General features: G+C 42.5%; 1 protein-coding gene across 3 annotated transcripts; it reads left to right on the top strand.

Annotated features, from left to right (window-relative positions):
• Positions 1-697: 697 nt before the first annotated feature.
• pole (polymerase (DNA directed), epsilon) lies at positions 698-18,309 on the top strand. 3 transcript variants are annotated; one of them, XR_005709497.1, is made up of 50 exons: positions 698-999; positions 1,127-1,262; positions 1,351-1,431; positions 1,595-1,639; positions 1,723-1,815; positions 2,357-2,511; positions 2,618-2,762; positions 2,852-2,932; positions 3,036-3,143; positions 3,245-3,355; positions 3,492-3,577; positions 3,684-3,803; positions 3,933-4,065; positions 4,164-4,277; positions 4,367-4,579; positions 4,674-4,781; positions 4,915-5,043; positions 5,149-5,251; positions 5,638-5,784; positions 5,925-6,070; positions 6,313-6,461; positions 6,605-6,697; positions 7,066-7,368; positions 7,546-7,741; positions 7,944-8,158; positions 9,108-9,210; positions 9,327-9,407; positions 9,495-9,617; positions 9,864-10,073; positions 10,249-10,461; positions 10,605-10,748; positions 10,874-11,014; positions 11,196-11,349; positions 11,756-11,862; positions 12,047-12,223; positions 12,345-12,568; positions 12,772-12,992; positions 13,101-13,305; positions 13,486-13,659; positions 14,140-14,265; positions 15,091-15,223; positions 15,324-15,531; positions 15,620-15,751; positions 15,892-16,085; positions 16,281-16,481; positions 16,659-16,784; positions 17,188-17,277; positions 17,416-17,551; positions 17,641-17,684; positions 17,845-18,309. XR_005709497.1 is itself a non-coding variant. In XM_040154903.1 (49 exons), the coding sequence occupies exons 1-48, from the start codon at positions 932-934 to the stop codon at positions 17,536-17,538; spliced, it is 6,888 nt and encodes a 2,295-aa protein (XP_040010837.1). In that variant the 5' UTR covers positions 698-931; the 3' UTR covers positions 17,539-17,551; positions 17,641-18,309. The 3 variants fall into 3 exon arrangements, 2 of the variants coding, with proteins under 2 accessions (XP_040010837.1, XP_040010836.1); XM_040154903.1 differs by having other exon boundaries at positions 17,641-18,309; XM_040154902.1 differs by having other exon boundaries at positions 17,416-18,309.
• The last annotated feature ends 634 nt before the right edge of the window (positions 18,310-18,943 follow it).

Raw genomic sequence — 18,943 nt, forward strand, 5'->3', positions numbered from 1 at the left:
AACAAAGCCGAACCAAGATAAATAAACATAAATATATGACTACAATGTACAAATAAGTAGGTGAAAAATTTAAAAAAAAATAGACAAAGTTGAAAAAAGATACACACATATAGCAACAGCAATAGACAACAACATACAATAAAATGTCTATGTACAAGTCGAACAGTTTCTGAAAGTTGTAAACAAGGATGGAAGTGATGCATGGTGTTGAAGAGTGTTTAAATAAATATTAAATGGGTAATGTAACAAGTTACTTTATATACATACAGTAGGTGGTTAAGTATAGCATGTGCATGTTTGGACGTCCATGTACAGTAGGCTATATACAGCGAATTTGTATTTATATTTGACAAGTGGTGGATGTTATTGCACGTTTTTTTTATTGCAAGTTTTAAACTAATATTAATAAAATGTGCAGGTAGAGTGGATTTCTTTAGTATTACAGGGTTTTTGCACAGGGATTGTTTCTGGTGATACGTGAGTGATTAACATCATACTGACGGCCACAAATACAAACACGACAAAATTAATTCTGTCGGCTATTTATGTGATGCGACTGCAGGCTTAGCACTAGGGCTAACTACCCGGGGATAACTACGCGTGAACGCTCCCGACTCTTGTCCTCCCCATTTTCCCGACACCCCCGTGAATGCAGCATAACATCCTCGCAGTTCGGGCAGCGCCGCGTGATTTCCGGTTTGAGTGATTTCGGCTGTTGAGTTAAACGATCTCAGCACTGCGCTCGCGGGAACTGCAGGAGCGCGCCAAAGTAAGAAAACACGGCCCGTGTCGGTTCCAGTGACGGGGACACACGGGAGAAAAGACATCCCGAAAATCCGTTTCAAATGCGGCTGTTTTCACGGACTTGTTCCAACTGAGCGGGTATTTAATTTTATCTGGCCGCGTCGTAGCCGGCGGCCCGAGATAGAGGATGGTCCTGCAAAACAGTGGAAGGTACAAAGCGGACCGAGGACAAAGTGGAGGAGATCAGGAAAACCAGTAAGTTTACGTTATTTCACATTTGCTTTCATTTACTCTAGAGTCTAGACATCTAGCATATACTGTAGATAACATTTGTGAAGCAGGTGAGTGGATGACAGGGGGAAACCATGTGTGTTTGAACCAGGGACGATGGCTCCTCCATGTCGGCTCTCAAGCGGCTGGAGCGCAGCCAGTTCACCGACGAGATGGACACCCGCTTCGGCTTCGACAGGATGAAGGAGCCGGGGGAGAAAACAGGCTGGCTGATCAACATGCACCCGGTAGGTCCACACGGTGCGATGTCTGGCCCGATGAAGAAGTGACACCAGTTATGACCCTTTTTTCTCTTTCTTAATAAAACATTTCTAGACGGAGATCCTGGATGAGGACAAGAGGTTGATCAGTGCTGTGGACTTTTACTTCATTCAGGAGGACGGAAGTAGGTTCAAGGTGTGTTTGGGGACAGCGAGGTTACTGATTCAAACTGGTCACCAGCTCTATACACTGGGTCCAGTTACTATCATGTAATCAAATATATGAAAAAAATTGCAACAAACCCCTAGCCTTCCCCACTGCTTTAACATATTCCTCCTGATATTTCTTCTGTCTGTAGGTGGCTCTCCCCTTCAAGCCCTATTTTTACATAGCCACTAAAAAGGTAAGTCATCGTCTGTCATCTGGTTCTAATGTAATGTAAACACGTTCAAAAACTCCTGCCTTTTAAGACAACTGTATTTCCAGAACTGTGAGAGAGAAGTCATCTCATACTTGTCTAAGAAGTTCCAAGGAAAGGTGGCGAAGCTTGAAACTCTCCCGAAAGAGGACCTAGACCTGGTGAGAGTTTGGTTTTTAGTGTCCCTTTTTGTCAGCATTAAGGTCCATTAATGTGCTTCATATTAAGAAACTGTTTTAAAAAAATAAAAGGGCCACAGTGATTTGAAGTTAGATGCCACATTCAAAAAAAACAAAAACAAAACACACACACACACACACACACAATGTTGTACCATTAGAACTAGAGCTGAGACGATGAGTCAGCTAATAGGTTACTCAATGGACCGAGAAATAATCAGCAACTATTTTGATAGTCGTTTTAATCAATTTTCAAGCGAAAATAGTTCAAAAATTTATTTTCTTTGTCATATATCATTGTAAACTAAATATTTGGGGGTTTTAGGGGGGCTTTGGTCAACAAATGACATTTGAAGACGTCACCTTCAGTGTCAGGTTTCATTGACTAAACGGTTAATCGGAAATAATAGTAGACAGGTTAATCAATATTGAAAATAATCATTTGTTGCAGCCCTAACTTGAACTGCAGTATAGGCTGGTAAAGGCCATTAATGTTGTTGACGTTTTGTCCTGTTCTCCCCAGCCAAACCATTTAGTTGGACTGAAGAGAAGCTACATCAAGCTGTTGTTCAACACCGTGGACGACCTCGTCAAAGTCAAGCGTGAGATCGCCCCAGCGGTACGCAAGAACAGAGAGAGGGAGCAGTCCAACGACGCCTACACTTCAATGTTATCAAGGTACCAACAAACCACCAATCCCATTTCTTTTTTCGTTTTTTTATAAGGTTTGCCCAGTTGTTTTCACTTTCATATTGATCTGTGGACCCCCCTGTTGGTTTCCCAGTGCCTTATCAGGTGGCAACGTGACCTCTGCAGATGAAGATGGGATGTCAAAGAGCATTTCAGACCAGTTAGACAACATAGTGGATATGAGAGAGTATGACGTGCCCTATCACGTGCGAGTGTCCATCGACCTCAAGATCCACGTGGTACAGAGAGATCTGTTATTCCAGTGTTTTAGAAATCCTCTAAGATACATGTACTCGCTGTTCTTATCTTTACTGTCCTTATTCCTCAGGCTCACTGGTACAATGTTAGATACAGAGGCAGCACTTACCCACCAGAGATTGTACGGAGAGATGATCTTGTGGAGCGACCGGTATGACGATTTCGTTATATAGCTGTTCATTAGTCAGAATTATTGTTAACGCTTCACCTATGCCAGCGCCTTTTACATAAAACATTGTTTCATGTTCTTTTAGGACCCTGTTGTTTTGGCTTTTGACATCGAGACCACCAAACTACCACTGAAATTCCCAGACGCAGAGACAGACCAGATCATGATGATCTCCTACATGATAGATGGACAGGTAAGTTTTATTTTACTTAACAAGTTTGTTATATATTTTCTGTTATTATTACATTATTTATGCCAATTTACTTACTTTTACATCTACCTTTATCTTTAAAGGGGTTTCTAATCACAAACAGAGAGATTGTGTCCGAGAACATCGAGGATTTTGAGTTTACTCCCAAACCTGAATATGAAGGGCCTTTCACTGTTTTCAATGAGGATGATGAGGTGCGTAGCTGCATTATAGTAAATATACTACAGTCTAAATAAATACGAAAGCACGTGAAAGTTTGTTTATTCTTGTAAACGTGATGCTCCGTTTTTGCATCAGTGCAATAACGTGGTAACTTGACTTTGGCTGCAGGCGGCCCTCATTCAGAGGTGGTTTGATCACATTCAAGAAACCAAGCCAAACATCTTTGTAACATACAACGGAGACTTCTTTGATTGGTGAGCTTCTTTGCTGTTGCTATAAAAAAATTTGCACGTATTCCTCATATACTGTGACCTGCCAGAGAAGGATCACCTCTCTTACTTTGTTTCCATTTTTCTGAAGGCCTTTTGTTGAGGCTCGGGCTGCCCTCCATGGACTGGGCATGCACCGGGAGATTGGTTTCCAGAAGGATAGCCAGGGAGAGTACAAGTCCAGCCAGGCCATCCACATGGACTGCCTAAGGTCTGCACACCTCCCACGCTGTTACAGTGATATCGGTGTGGCTTACGTAAGCGTACACTGAAGGGTCAGGGCAAATTTTAGAGGAATTCGTTTCTAACATCCTTCCGACCTCTTTCTCTTCTGTGTCAGGTGGGTAAAAAGAGACAGCTACCTGCCGGTGGGAAGTCATAATCTGAAGGCAGCAGCGAAGGCCAAACTGGGCTATGATCCAGTGGAGCTGGACCCAGAGGAGATGTGCCGCATGGCCACAGAGGAGCCACAGGTACCGAAATGGATTTCAGTTGTTACAGCTCAGAAAATAAAGAGGTGAATTGTTCTGAATGGGAAGTTGACTTTTTCTTGTCTCTACCTTTCTGTCAGACTCTAGCAACCTACTCTGTGTCAGATGCTGTGGCCACGTATTACCTGTACATGAAATATGTTCATCCCTTCATCTTCGCTCTGTGCACCATCATCCCCATGGAGCCTGATGAGGTTTGTCTGTTGTGTGTGTTGTAAAAGACAACTGACCCCCCCCCCCCAAAAAAAACCATGCATTTTAATCGTCATTCATTGGTCATCAGGTGCTGCGCAAAGGTTCTGGGACTCTGTGTGAGGCCTTGCTCATGGTGCAGGCCTTCCACGCCAACATCATCTTCCCCAACAAGCAGGAGCAGGTCTTCAACAAACTGACAGTTGACGGCCACGTCATGGACTCCGAGACCTACGTGGGCGGCCATGTGGAGGCGCTGGAGTCTGGAGTGTTTCGCAGTGACATCCCCTGCCGTTTCAAAATGGTACGGTCATTCGTAGTTCTACTTAATGCTAATTCTTTACCTTCATATTTTTTCTATGTTTTTAATGTGACAGTTTGGTCCGGTCTGTTGACAGAACCCAGCTGCATTCGACTTCCTGCTCCAAAGAGTTGAGAAGACGATGCGTCACGCCATTGAGGAAGAGGAGAAAATCCCTTTGGAGCAAGTCACAAACTTTAATGAGGTATGATTTGTCATTGTTTCCTTGGTCTGTTCCTTTTTTTTTCTGTTGTGTCTCCAATTTGTGTTGCTATTTTGAAAAGTCGTGCAAACTTCTCTTATCTTGAAGTTATAATACGTCCCCGGTGTTTTCTCAGGTCTGCGATGAGATCAAGAAGAAGCTGACTTCCCTGAAGGAGGTTCCAAACAGGATCGAATGCCCCCTCATCTACCATCTGGACGTTGGGGCAATGTACCCCAACATCATTCTCACCAACCGCCTGCAGGTTTAAAAAAAAAAACAAAAAACAAAAAAAACCACAAAATGCATGGAAGAAAGCAAAAGTTATAATCAAGCATGAAACTCAATTCTTTATTTTCTGCTTTAACAGCCATCTGCTATGGTTGATGAGGCCACTTGTGCTGCCTGTGACTTTAACAAGTCTGGAGCCACCTGCCAGAGAAGGATGACCTGGCAATGGAGAGGGGAAATCAGTAAGTTAATGTGTATATTGTGTGATGCTATGGATATGATGAAGAACTGAGGAGCTGAAAGTGATGCACCCAAGAAGACTCAAAGCTGTGTTTGCTGACAAAATTGCTGTGAGACGTGTTATTTTCTATAAATGTGCACAAATTCCAAAAGTATCTTTCGCTTTGATCATTGTAGTGGTGCAGTTTGGGGAAGCTGTCGAAAAAAATGTCATTTAAAACAATGTTGACTTCAGATAGTAGCTCCTCATAACTTCTACGGGTTTACTTCCTGAGAGCACAGTATGTGTATTTTTGTCCAGGAATTAAGATGTCAGCTTAATGTCATATTTTAATGCTTATCAAGCTTTATAACATGTAGTGAAGTGAGCTGTTTCCTCTGTCTGCAGTGCCTGCCAGTCGCAGTGAGTTTCACCGTATCCAGCAGCAACTTGAGTCGGAGAAGTTCCCGCCGCTGTTCCCCAGCGGTCCACCTCGAGCCTTCCACAATCTCAACAGGGAGGAGCAGGCCAAACATGAGAAGAAACGTTTGGCAGGTACTTTATTCGTTCCAGCCTTTATTTTGTTTTTTTTCAGTAATTTCTCTAAGCCAGCCCAGCTCCTTATGGGTTCAATTAAGTGTTCAAATTGACTGGTATCCACAACTTGATGTACATGTATATATTCCTTGTCTCAGACTACTGTAAGAGAGCCTATAAGAAGACACACGTCACCAGGCTGGAGGAACGAGTCACCACCATCTGTCAGAGAGAGAACTCCTTCTATGTCGATACTGTGAGAGCCTTCAGAGATCGGCGATACGAATTCAAAGGCCTCCACAAGGTACATTTTGCTATCGATAGCCATGAAAATAATAATCATCCTTACGCAATTTGCAGTGTATAAAATAGGACCCATAATCTAAACTTGCAATCTTTTTTTCTTTTTTTTTTCTTTTTAAATATTCAGCCATTAAACACAAAAGCTCACTCATTTCCGAATGCACATTTCACTTAAAATTGTCTTGTCTTGCCCCTTAAAGTCCGTCTCTCCGGTGCAGTTATTATCATGCTTCTTTACTTAAGGTGTGGAAGAAGAAACTGTCATCGGCTCAGGACAGCAGCGACGCTGCTGAGGTGAAGCGCTGCAAGAACATGGAGATCCTGTACGAGTCTCTTCAGCTGGCTCACAAGTGCATTCTCAACTCTTTCTATGGCTACGTCATGAGAAAAGGGTAAGAATCAATTGCTGTACTGTTTTCATCTGGAGATTTTTTTTTTTAGTCATGTTATAAAATGATCCAATATCCTCTTATTTGGACAGCACTCTGCAGTGGACCTGATGTTGTCAGTGCTGTCTTCTCTGTGTTTCCATCAGGGCGCGCTGGTACTCCATGGAGATGGCTGGCATTGTGTGCTACACTGGAGCCAACATCATCACTCAGGCCAGAGAGATTATCGAACAAATAGGGTGAGTGTCATATTGATAATGTGATGCCTTGTTACGGAAATTACCTTCTTGGTCAGTATGAGAGCAGTCAGAGTGCAGGGTCAGCACAAAAGGAACTGGAAGGGATCCACTGACTTTAACAATGTTACATCAGCAGATTCTTGCCAACAGGTAGGCTTGAATCCAGCTCCTGCAGCAGGGATTTTATTTCTTAATTTTATTTTTTTGCCCGTTGAAACGTACTCAAGCAAAATCCTGAACCCCGTACTGGTTCACTAAATTCAAGTTGCCGTGGAGAAGGAAGGCATCAACGGAATTCCTGTTATGTAAACTGATAAATACTGCAATGAATTCATCACGCTTTTCACTTCTGCTTCTCTGCGACTCAGGAGGCCCCTTGAGTTGGACACTGACGGTATCTGGTGTGTCCTTCCCAACACCTTTCCTGAGAACTTTGTGGTGAGGACGAGTAATGAGAAGAAGCCCAAGGTGACCATCTCCTACCCCGGGGCTATGCTCAACATCATGGTGAAGGAGGGATTCACCAACGACCAGTACCATGAGCTGGTCGACCCCGCGTCCCTCACTTACAACACCAGGTCAGAGAACAGCATCTTCTTCGAGGTGGACGGACCCTATCTGGCGATGATCCTGCCCGCCTCTAAAGAAGAAGGGAAGAAGCTGAAGAAAAGGTATTGCAATAGCGGTGCTTTGCTTATTTTTATTCGTGTCTTTTTCGTGATTAACTGTTCCGTATAAGTCGTTTGGCCAGTGGATGATTTGAACAGAAAGTTTAGGGAATGGGCTGCCTGGTTAGGGTCATGCTAGAGTGATTATTGTAATGATCAAAGGGTTCTCTTTATTTTTAGGTATGCTGTATTTAATGAAGATGGCTCTCTTGCTGAGCTGAAGGGTTTTGAAGTGAAGAGAAGAGGAGAGCTCCAGCTCATTAAGATTTTTCAGTCATCTGTGTTTGAGGCTTTCCTCAAAGGTACCACTCTGGAGGAGGTCTACGCCTCTGTGGCCAAGGTGGCCGACTACTGGCTGGACGTTCTGTACAGCAAGGTAACAATCTGTGACCTAATGTTATGAAAAAGCACTCTAGGATTACAAGATATTTACATCATGCTTTCAGATGTGCTTTGAGTAACTTGGATATACCAGCCGATTTTTCGAATTTGTTAAAATTTGCAGAGTAAGCTCAGTCAAAATGTCTATTCCACTTCGTATCATCTTCACAAAAACCTTTATTTCACTGGTTTTCCAGGCTGCTAACATGCCAGATGTGGAGCTGTTTGACCTGATTTCAGAAAACCGTTCGATGTCCAGAAAGCTGGAGGACTACGGAGAGCAGAAGTCTACTTCTATCAGCACAGCTAAGAGGCTTGCTGAGTTCCTGGGAGACCAGATGGTGAAAGATGCTGGTCTGAGCTGTCGCTACGTCATCTCCAGAAAACCGGAAGGTTCCCCTGTCACAGAAAGGTGGGGCAACAGCTCTATAAATAAACGGTCTTTTTTGTGGATGGTATTTAAAACGCAATTTAATAATCCTAATCCTATAATTATTATGGAAGCCCATGTTCAGCCTTCTGTATCAAAGACAGCAGTGTGAGCAGGTTCAAAGTGAGACAGATTACAGGTGTGTGTGTGTGGCAGTTTTGGTCTCCATGTGGGGTTGTAACTATACAAAAGAAGTGTGACTTTGCAACTTTAACCACTTTAGCCAGGCTTCATTAAGTTTCTGAGATAAGATAAAATAAACCTTTAATAATCCCAATTTCACAGCAGAAGTACAAAAACAGGCGCATAGATTAAGTAACTTTAAAAAACTAGAACACAATGTACATACATTATGAACATCTTCTGTATTCAGATGAAGCATGGGAAAATAAAAATTAAAGGTACTAAATACTATATACACCAATATAAATAGTAACTAATAAAGTGATAACTAGTAAAGTGACAAAAAATAGTAATAAATAAAGTGTCAAGACAAGGAAGTTGCAATTAAAAAACAAACAAACATTGCCTTTGAGGCAGTGAAACTGGGTGGTGGGTAAAATGTCTTGTGTGCAACCCACACTATCAGGATGTAGAAGCTGATAGGGGCTTTCTTTTTAACAGTCACTCCATAAACAAAAACAATGTTTTCAAATCATGCGAAAAGATGTTGCAAATAGAACAGAGGATGAAATGATAATGAAAATATAAAGGGCACTGTAAACTGTCCGATAAATACACAAAATGCCCCCCACACTGACTTTTTTGGAAAACAAACTGCATGTTCCATCATGATTTTCTTTTTTTTCTGTTGTTAGCAGGTCCAAATAAAATGATCTCAGAATTGCTGTCGAGAACAAGCACTTTGTAACATTACCAGAAATAAAAGTCTTTAGTTTGACACTATCTGATTTGTGTTTCTCTCCATCAGAGCCATTCCTCTGGCAATCTTTCAGGCAGAGCCCAGTGTAAAGAAACATTTCCTCCGTAAGTGGTTGAAGATGCCTAGCCTGCATGACTTGGACATCCGCTCTGTGAGTTTTTAAATAAATATTAAATATTTTATTTTGGATACAAATCTTTGGTTTTCTGTGTGACTTTGCTTGTGTGCTCCCTCTGACATTGCAATTGCTGTTGTGGGCCTTTCCAGATCCTTGATTGGAGTTATTACATAGAGAGGTTGGGTAGTGCCATCCAGAAAATCATCACCATCCCTGCAGCTCTGCAACAGGTAAAAAAAAAAAAACAAAACTCATTTGTCTCAGTATATCCAAAATGTATGTGCAGCTGAATTTTATTCGTTTCGTTTCATCATAAGGTGAAGAACCCAGTACCCAGAGTGAGGCATCCCGACTGGCTTCACAAGAAACTCCTGGAGAAAAATGACATTTACAAGCAAAAGAAAATTAGTGAGCTGTTCACCAGTGAGGGCAAGAGACAAGTAGGTTTACCTCAAAGCAAAATGTCCTGTTAAACTATCAACACAAAACGTTTTCTCCGCTCCCATCAGTGGATTCATCCTGCAGTTTAGAGATTCAATGCTTCAGTTTTGTCTTGATTTTTATTTTTATCTATACTGTGATTTAAGCTGACCTTCCTCTAGTTGAAGGACAGTCACTTTAACCACTCCTTTAACCCACTCTGATGCCTCATTATGCACTATGTTGAATGTCCTCTTCTCTCTCAGGTGGCCCATCGTTCTCTTGAAGCAGGCCAAGCTGCGGACATAGAGGACTTTGGGATGCCAGCCAGACCTCTGCAGCCGGCCATCCTGATCAGCACCAAGCGGAAGCGGGCTTCTCAGGGAGAGGACAGCCAGGTGGAGTCTCAGGACGTCGAGCTCACCCAGTCCTGGAGGGAGATCCTGGGACCGCCCCCACCTATGGGAAGGACACGGGTAGGAAAGCAGCACGAACCACAAAGTCTTGCCTGTTGTGTCGGTGTACTGATTTCTAGTCCAGTGCTTTCTGATCGTATTTGAAATGACAGATATTGTCAAATTAGTTCCATCATTCCCTGAGCAATATTACATTTACATTGGCTCTAGTTTTAACAACTGTGTCTGTATACAGGAGGAGCGTCTAGTGTGGCTGCGCTACCACAAGAAAAAGTGGGAGCTGCAGCTGAAGCAGAGGAAGGAGAGAAAGAAGAGGCGGAGGCTGCTGGATGGTGAAGCTCAACCTGTTGGTGGAGGAGTGATCAGAGATGGCCCCACCACCGGCCTGGGAAGCTTCCTCCGCAGAACAGCACGCAGCATTCTGGACATGCCATGGCAAATTGTGCAGGTGGAGTAGATTCACCCTATCGTCACCACCTTCTACTCCTGGAAAAAAATAATTGATATAATACATTGGGAATTGTCTAATATTATACATAGGACCAGACTTATTGTCTTATCTGATGTGATATCCTGTTACCTACCTTGCAGATTGCAGAGACTAGTCACCCTGGTTTGTACAAGTTGTGGGCTGTGATCGGAAATGACCTCCACTGCATGAAGCTCAACATCCCCCGTGTCTTCTATGTCAATCAGAAAGTCCCAAAACAAGAGGAGGGAGCCACATACAAAAAGGCACGCAACAAGAAAATGCAGTTTAAAAAAAGAAGTGCACTGCAGTTACTTTAAAAGGTTTGGAAGCACGTGTTGTCATAGTAAATTAACCACGTAAATTTTAACATTAAATCATTTGGTCTCAGGTGAACCGCATGCTGCCTCGCTCCAACATGGTGTACTACCTTTATGAGTACTGTGTCCCAGAGGACATGTACCAGGAGCACATCAATGAGATCAATGCAGACCTCTCTGCCCCAGACATCGAAGGAGTCTATGAAACACAGGTATCATATTTACACCTCCACTGTTTTCATAGCTTACTATAACACAGTGTGTGTTTGTGTATCTAATGGTGCACAGATGTTTGATGACATGATACTAAACCAACTTCACATTATCAGTTTTTCTGTATCTTTCATCAGATAATGCAGTGTTGATGTGATCTCCTTATTCTCACTCTCTCAGGTGCCCTTGCTGTTTCGTGCTCTGGTGCAGCTCGGATGTGTGTGTATGGTCAATAAACATGTTGTGAGGGATCTGGCCGGGAGGGAGGCTGACACTTTTGACCTGGAGCATCTGGAGATGAGATCCCTGGCCCAGTTCAGCTACCTGGAACCAGGTAAGATCTGTCTGGCACGCTGGTCATCTTGAATAGATGTCAAAATGGATCATATGGGAATTTTTGTTTTGTTTTGTTTTGTTCGTGTGATTTACCATTTTCTTTCCCTCTAACCTAATATTCAGCATGGTTAGATTTGACATTTTTAGCTAAATTTTAGTGGCAGCCCATGTAGTTGGGTTTCGGAGCTTATTAAATGAAACATCTATGATTGGATGCGCTCATGTGGTAACCCACATATTTATGTGAGCCTAAACAATTAAATTTTTGAATATTTCAATCGGGTTTTCTGGTGGAAAAGTGGACAGTTTCATAGGAAGGTTTTGTGATACCCTGGGCGGGGCCCAAGAATTTTATTATATGCTAAAAGTTTGACATTACCGTGTTACCTTTGCTCTCTTCTCAGGGAGTGTTCGCCACATGTACTTGTATCACCACAGCCAGGGTCACAAGGCTCTGTTTGGCCTGTTCATCCCCTCTCAGCGTAAAGCCAGCATCTTTGTCCTGGACACAGTAAGAATAACACAACTCTTTCTTCCACTGCCTTTGTGTCGGCGTTTTGACACACATCTTACTGTGTTGTTGTTTTTTTCACTTTTCCTCTTAACACCAATATCAAAATGCATTCCTCTCTAGCTATAGAGAATAATGCTCAAGGTTTGGCATTAATTTATCTTTTTTTTTTTGTTTGTTTTAGGTTCGAAGCAACCAGATGCCCAACCTGAGTAACCTTTACACAGCTGAACGCACTGCTCTCCTGGAGAAAACGACAGAGGAGCTTCTGCCTCCAGAGAAACACAACTTTGAGGTCCGAGCTGAAAACGATGTGAAGGCTATCTACCGTGCAGTGCAGCGCATACTGCTGAACTACAAGGTAAAATAAACTGTTCCTATTTAATGCTTTGGTTTCCTGTAATATATTACATACAGGGACACTACTAATTTTGTGGTGATTAAATTGGCAAGCACCTACTTTGTCTGTTGCTGTTTTATAGGAGGAGCGTCGTGGGCCAACCCTCATTGCTGTGCAGTCAAACTGGGAGTTGCGACGACTGGCAGCAGGGATGCCGGTGCTCGAGGAGTTCCCGGCCGTCCCAGTACATGTGGTTGATGAGATCAGCTATAACGTGCTGGATTGGCAACGCCACGGTGCCCGGCGCATGATCCGCCACTACCTCAACCTGGACAGCTGCCTGTCGCAAGCTTTCGACATGGCCAGGTACAAACTAATAATAATGTGAAGCCTCTTTTATTTTTTATTCTAATCACCTGTTTCAGTCATAGATTTGTCTAACATGCTCTAGTTATAGCTGCAATTTTTACCAAAGGCTAATTTTAGTTAGTCATTTCTATAGACAACATTCAGATTTTGTCATGTGAAATGTGAGCTTTTAGAACTCACATAATATCTCCCCCTTTCAGGTATTACCACTTACCCGTGGGGAACTTGCCTCAGGATGTGTCCATCTATGGCTCAGACTTGTTCCTGGCAAGACATCTACGGAAACACAACCACCTGCTGTGGCTTTCACCCACAGCCAGACCCGACCTTGGAGGTAAAGAGGCTGATGACAGTCGTCTGGTCATGGAAAGCGATGACAGGGGCTCTGTGGAGATCAATGCTCAAGGATGCTATTCCACAGGTAGATTAACACCAGGAACACTCACACGGGAAAAAGCAAAAGATTAAAAAAGGAAGCAATTTTTTAAGTGTCTCTCTGTGCATTTATGGATTATCCTGCTTCTCCCAGTGTGTGTGGAGCTGGACCTGCAGAGCCTGGCGGTGAACACCATCCTCCAGTCGCAGCATGTCAATGACATGGAGGGCGGAGCCAGTCTGGGCGTCAGTTTTGACGTGATCCAGCAGGCCTCGTTGGAGGACATGATGTCAGGGAACCAGGGAGCAAGCGCTCTGGCTAGCTACGATGAGACTGCCCTCTGCTCCAACACCTTCAGGTGTGTAAACATCTGCTGTGCATGGCCATGTAAACCTACACGTATACAGAATAGCCTAATTGGCTGTGGATTTTTCATTATGTTACCCATTTAGTTGTTCCTCACTGTTAAAAGAGGCAGGTCATGTTTTATGTTTTGTGTTTTGCTCATCCCGCTGTTTCCTCTGTGTTGTATGAGCAGGATCTTGAAAAGCATGGTGGTTGGGTGGGTCAGGGAGATCACTCAGTACCACAATGTGTACGCAGACAACCAGGTGATGCACTTCTACCGCTGGCTGCGCTCCCCAAGCTCTCTGCTCTATGACCCTGCACTGCACCGCACCCTGCACAACATGATGAAGAAGGTGTTTCTACAGTGAGTCCCACATCATCCTCTACACTGCAATAACCATCCATCCTTTATTTAGTCATATATTTAGTCTTTGTTTTGAAACAATGCTAAAATCTCCCACTTGTTTATGAAACAAAGAGTTGTGTCATCAGTGTCTGTGCCAGTATACTGATGGGTTATCGGCCTCTCAGAGGACTTTTTTCACCAATGGAGGCAGTGGTGGTATTTGTTGGATTTTTCTGACAATAATCTGAAGGTAGCTCTGTTCCCATCATTTGGTAACATGATCAAGCTTTTTTGGAAATCTGAAATTTGAATTTTTTTGATTTGCATGGCTCAAGACATCGAGACAAGACATCAGCTACCTTTGGGTCAAATATTATTGATGTTTGGTTTGCTTTCATCTTTTCTTTTTCTTGCACTGATTTATCCCCAAATTCTTTTAAATGCAAACTTCTACAGTATCCCGTTCTTCCATTAATGGTCCTCTCATTCTGCTGTCAGGTTGGTTGCAGAGTTCAAACGTCTTGGCTCAACTGTGGTGTATGGAAACTTCAACAGGATCATCCTGTGTACTAAAAAACGGAGGATAGATGATGCAATCGGCTACGTGGAATACATTACCAACAGGTCAGACATTTACCCTCTGCAGTCACGTCTCTAGAAATCATTGTATTGTAAAGGGATGTTATCACTTTATCTCTGCATTTATTCATTCCCAAACCTCTAATTTATTATGTTGACATAAATACATGGCTGCATCCATATACTGAATAAAAATACTATTGTTAAATACATAAGTACCTGCAATACATTTTTTAAAGAACTGAATATCAACAGACTGCTCAGTAAGCTAACAGCTGAGCCTATAAAACAGAGTTTGTATCTGTCTGTCTACTGTTGTCTGGAGCCAGAACACTAAAATCAGAAAAAACATAATTACCCATTAAGACCAGATAGATTATTACCGAGATTGTGTTATGGTCAGTAACATAAGAAGTCATTTCTATAAAGCAATCTTAAAAGCGGAGAACTGCCCATCATACTAATGGGGGGAAAACTAAATGTAGAAGTAAGGCCAATGTAAAAAATAAATAATAAAATCAATGCTGTAATGAGAAATGAAATATCATTTTGGTTATTGAAATATTGTTATCAAGCACCATTACAGCAGCATTTCTGAACTTCTCTGGGTTGAACAAACACATTTGTTCACAATGATACATTTAACTGTTCAGTTGTTGGTCATTACTGATAATTTTTTCTGAAATTTTTTTTTTTTTTTTTTAAAGCACAGTAGCCATCCCCTAAATATCACATTATTAATATTAAGATATTTTATCAAAAAGGGATTTTTTTTTTTTTTTTTTTTTTTTTTTCTTTTTGGTCTCCCCTATCATATTCTAAGTGGACTCAAAACCTGACAAATCACCTTCCTAACTGTTCCTCTTCAAGCATCCACTCCAGAGAAATCTTCCACTCTTTGTCCATGTCCTTCTCCCGATGCTGGGAGTTCCTGCTGTGGATGGACCCGGCCAACTACGGTGGCGTGAAAGGCAAACTGCCCTCCAACCTCTTGTACGGAGAGGTACTTCAAACAGAAACCTCTGCCTTACAGCTCATTTGCTTCAATTAAAGTTTACAAAGCTGAGTATAGACCTCATCCCCCCCTCCACGGTTGTTTTTAGGACGGAGCCAAACAGAAGAAAAACGGACAAGGGGAGGGTGATGAGGATGGCAGCGAGGATGAAGACGAGGACGAAGCCAATGTTGAGGAAGATGACGGGGATGGAGAGACAGATGAGGTGGAGGAGCAGATTGAGAGTAACTGGAACATCATGCAGTATCTGCCCCAGACTGCCTCCTGTCAGAAATACTTCCTCATGATTGTCTCAGGTAAAGATGATCTACACACAACAGTTTTTTTTTTTCTTCGCTTTGTCTCTCTACCAACTCTTACACACACACATCTTTTCCACCCCAGCCTACATTGCAGCAATCTACCACAGCATGAAAGAGGAGCTGAGACGTAACGCTCCTGGAGCAACACCAGTCAAGAGACGTGGAGGCAGCCAGGCCTCCCAGCAGGCAGTGGGAGAATTGAGTGCTCTTCCGGGTAAGATGCTGTTTGGGAAGCTGCTACAGTTACTAAAGCCTTAACTTGTGTTTCTAAGGATCTTCACGTTACAGTTATTAGAGTCACCACAGACTAGTGTATGTTACACTTGAAAAACTTCTTAAAACTCTCTTCCGCAGGAATGATCTCCTTCTCCCAGGAATACGTGTCCAGTGAGCTGACACAGAACTTTTTCACGATCACTCAAAAAATCCAGAAGAAGGTGACAGGTACCAGGAGTGTAACCCAGCCCTCAGAGATGTTCCCCGTCCTGCCTGGATCCCACCTACCACTCAACAACCCAGCACTGGAGTTTATTAAATATGTCTGCCAGGTATGCAGCTAGATACCACATTATCGGTGGTGCATGCCAAGTGCTGGGTGGAATAAAATAAAAATCTTGCGAACGCTTCTTTTTCATGTGCTGCATGTAGTCATGATTTATCCCTCTGCCACACTGAACAATTTTGCAGGATTTGCAACTGTTGCACCATTTAATGAAATTTCTCTGCATCTTTTCTCCGCTCAGGTCCTCTCACTGGATGCCAACATACTGAACCAGGTGAACAAGCTAAAGAGAGACCTCCTGCGTCTCGTGGATGTCGGAGAGTTTTCAGAGGACGCCCAGTTCCGTGACCCCTGTAACTCCTACGTCCTACCAGAGGTCATCTGCCACCACTGCAATTTCTGTCGTGACCTCGACCTCTGCAAGGATCCGTCTGTGGCACAGGTAAGAGCTGAGCAAAAGGAGAGGAGCACGTGATAATAACACAGGTATTTGTCCTGTTTGAAGCAGCTTTCTTAAATTGTGATTCACTTCGAGTAAAATTGTCACTTAATTTGCCAGTATCCCTCCTGCTTCAGTTCAGAAATCTAAATGAGATAAACCGTGTTTTCCTCTCCTCAGGATGGGTCTGTCTTGCCCCAGTGGTTCTGCTCCAACTGCCAGGCCCAGTACGAGACTGAGTCTATTGAGATTGCTCTGGTAGAAGCCCTTCAGAAGAAACTAATGAGCTACACACTGCAGGACCTGGTGAGTGGAAAAAAAATGCTGATTTTTTTCAAAAATGATAGATAAAATTCCTAGTCCTACTGGTTGATACCTACTGTATATCTCAAACTGTAGTGTCCACGGTTTGATTTCTCTCTCTCCCTGTGTTTCCAGTCTGTATCTGTCACTATAAAAGCAAAATACCAAAAAAAAAAAAAAAGTTTCGAACATATCAATATATCTCTTCTGTTGCAAAGGATAAGACGGTGATTTCATAGGTACCATCAGTATCAAAAAATGAACCTAATAATGTTCATACTGAAGAAGTTCAGTGATGTGAAGCTGTTCTTCCAAGTGATTCTCAGAAACACAGCAGATGAAAATGTGCTTGGCTTTCACACATTTTTCTTCTAAAACAATGCCAAAAACTCTTGTGTGATTTTAGGTGTGTACCAAATGTAAAGGGGTTAAGGAAGCAAACATGCCCCTCTACTGCAGATGTGCTGGAGACTTTGACCTCACTTTCTCAGCCAAGGTTTCTACTCAAATACATTACATCATTCAGTGTAGTGATGAAATCACGTTATTGTTCCCAGTTGACGCTGTTCTCACGGCTGTTTTTTTTTTTTGTTTGTTTTTTTTTTTTCCCTCCCCATTCCTCTTCCATTTAAAGAGCTTCTCTGAACAGATCATGGTGTTTCGGAACATAGCGTCCCACTACAACATGAGCTTCCTAGAAGAGACCATAGACTGGCTGCTCGTGATGAGTCCACAGATCAGCCAGAGCGCTCACTAAATCTGCCGCAGAGGTCTGACACTCCCTCAGCTGCATCTGTGGCAACTATCCATTCTTTTTAATTTTGAAAAACGCTCACCGCTGAAACTTTCACTTTCCCAGTGGATGCACTTGATGACGTCTGTTTCAGTGCTGTTTGATTATGTGTAAGTCAGGTTGGAAGAGAAATACATAGACTGTAAATATGTTTGAATTCCTGATTGTGCCATATTAAAATTTTGTATTAATTTCAGCTTTTGACTGTTAGTAAATATTTTTCAAGTGTTTTAACTGTGAGCCTGTCTGTTATTACTGCTCACTGCTTTGTTATTTGACTCGGGGCGGTAGTTTGGACTGCACTTCTGCCAGAAAGGAAAAAGCATAAACATCCTGAATGCCATCTACTCTGGGGACCCTCATTAATCAGCAATCACTAACTGTCTGAGCTTCCTCTTCACGTGGCAGCTAATGTGTTTGTGGCTTGTGCATTGCTTGTGACCTGAACTGCCCCTGCTGCACCCCATCTAATCTGTCAACTTTCAGTGAAATGCAGAATACATATCAGATGCTGCTTTACTGCAAGTTGCTTCCTTTGTTAAGTTTTAGTTTGGTGTGGCAGTTGAAAAGATTATTTGCTTTCTAATTTTTCTTTGAGGATTTACTGAGTAAATCTGAACCTTCAAGTCTTCATCTGGTGAGGGTGTTTGCATTTTAATGCGGGCAGAGGAGTTTTTCATTGTGATAATATGAAAAAATCAGATGTTTCTGGCTTTCTGTGAATAAATATTTTACTGTTACCAAAATTGGGTAAAAAAAACGTTTGGTTGTTAGTGATTACTGTGAGCTAGTCTGGATCCCAATGATCTTAACTCCTGCACCTCTATCTCTTTAACCTCATTGCCCAACAGATGACTCACTTTTCCTGCTGATGGGCATCACATTTCAGACTCTGAACTGAGGCACAATTAGATTGACTCCTTGGAGCTTCTCACTGACACATACTGTACACGTCAGTTGACAAATAAGGGGCCATTAGAGGGACTGTGACTAAATTCTTTACATTTTCAGTTGTTAGCCTCTCAGTTCATCTTAACCAAAGACTTTCTGAGTTTAGTAGTTAAATAAATGAGTGTGACCACTATCCTTTTAAGATAAAACATTCTATTAATTTCAAGCTCATTACGTGTCATAATTAAGCACACAGCTGACATGGCTGTCCATCGTGCGCTTTCATCCATCATGGCAGATATCGATCCATTAGATATGAGTCAAGTATTCTTTTCACCACTGACATTTGTATTGCTCTAAGGCGTTCATATGGATTCACACCTCCGCAGAATCTTGTTAGAGAAACCATTTCAGGGGAAATGTAAGTGTTATTTGATTACTGCTCATTGTTCTCCTCGTGCATCTCCTGGCCATTTCC

This window comes from Xiphias gladius, chromosome 19 (assembly GCF_016859285.1).
Source record: "Xiphias gladius isolate SHS-SW01 ecotype Sanya breed wild chromosome 19, ASM1685928v1, whole genome shotgun sequence".
Lineage (NCBI taxonomy): Eukaryota > Metazoa > Chordata > Actinopteri > Istiophoriformes > Xiphiidae > Xiphias > Xiphias gladius.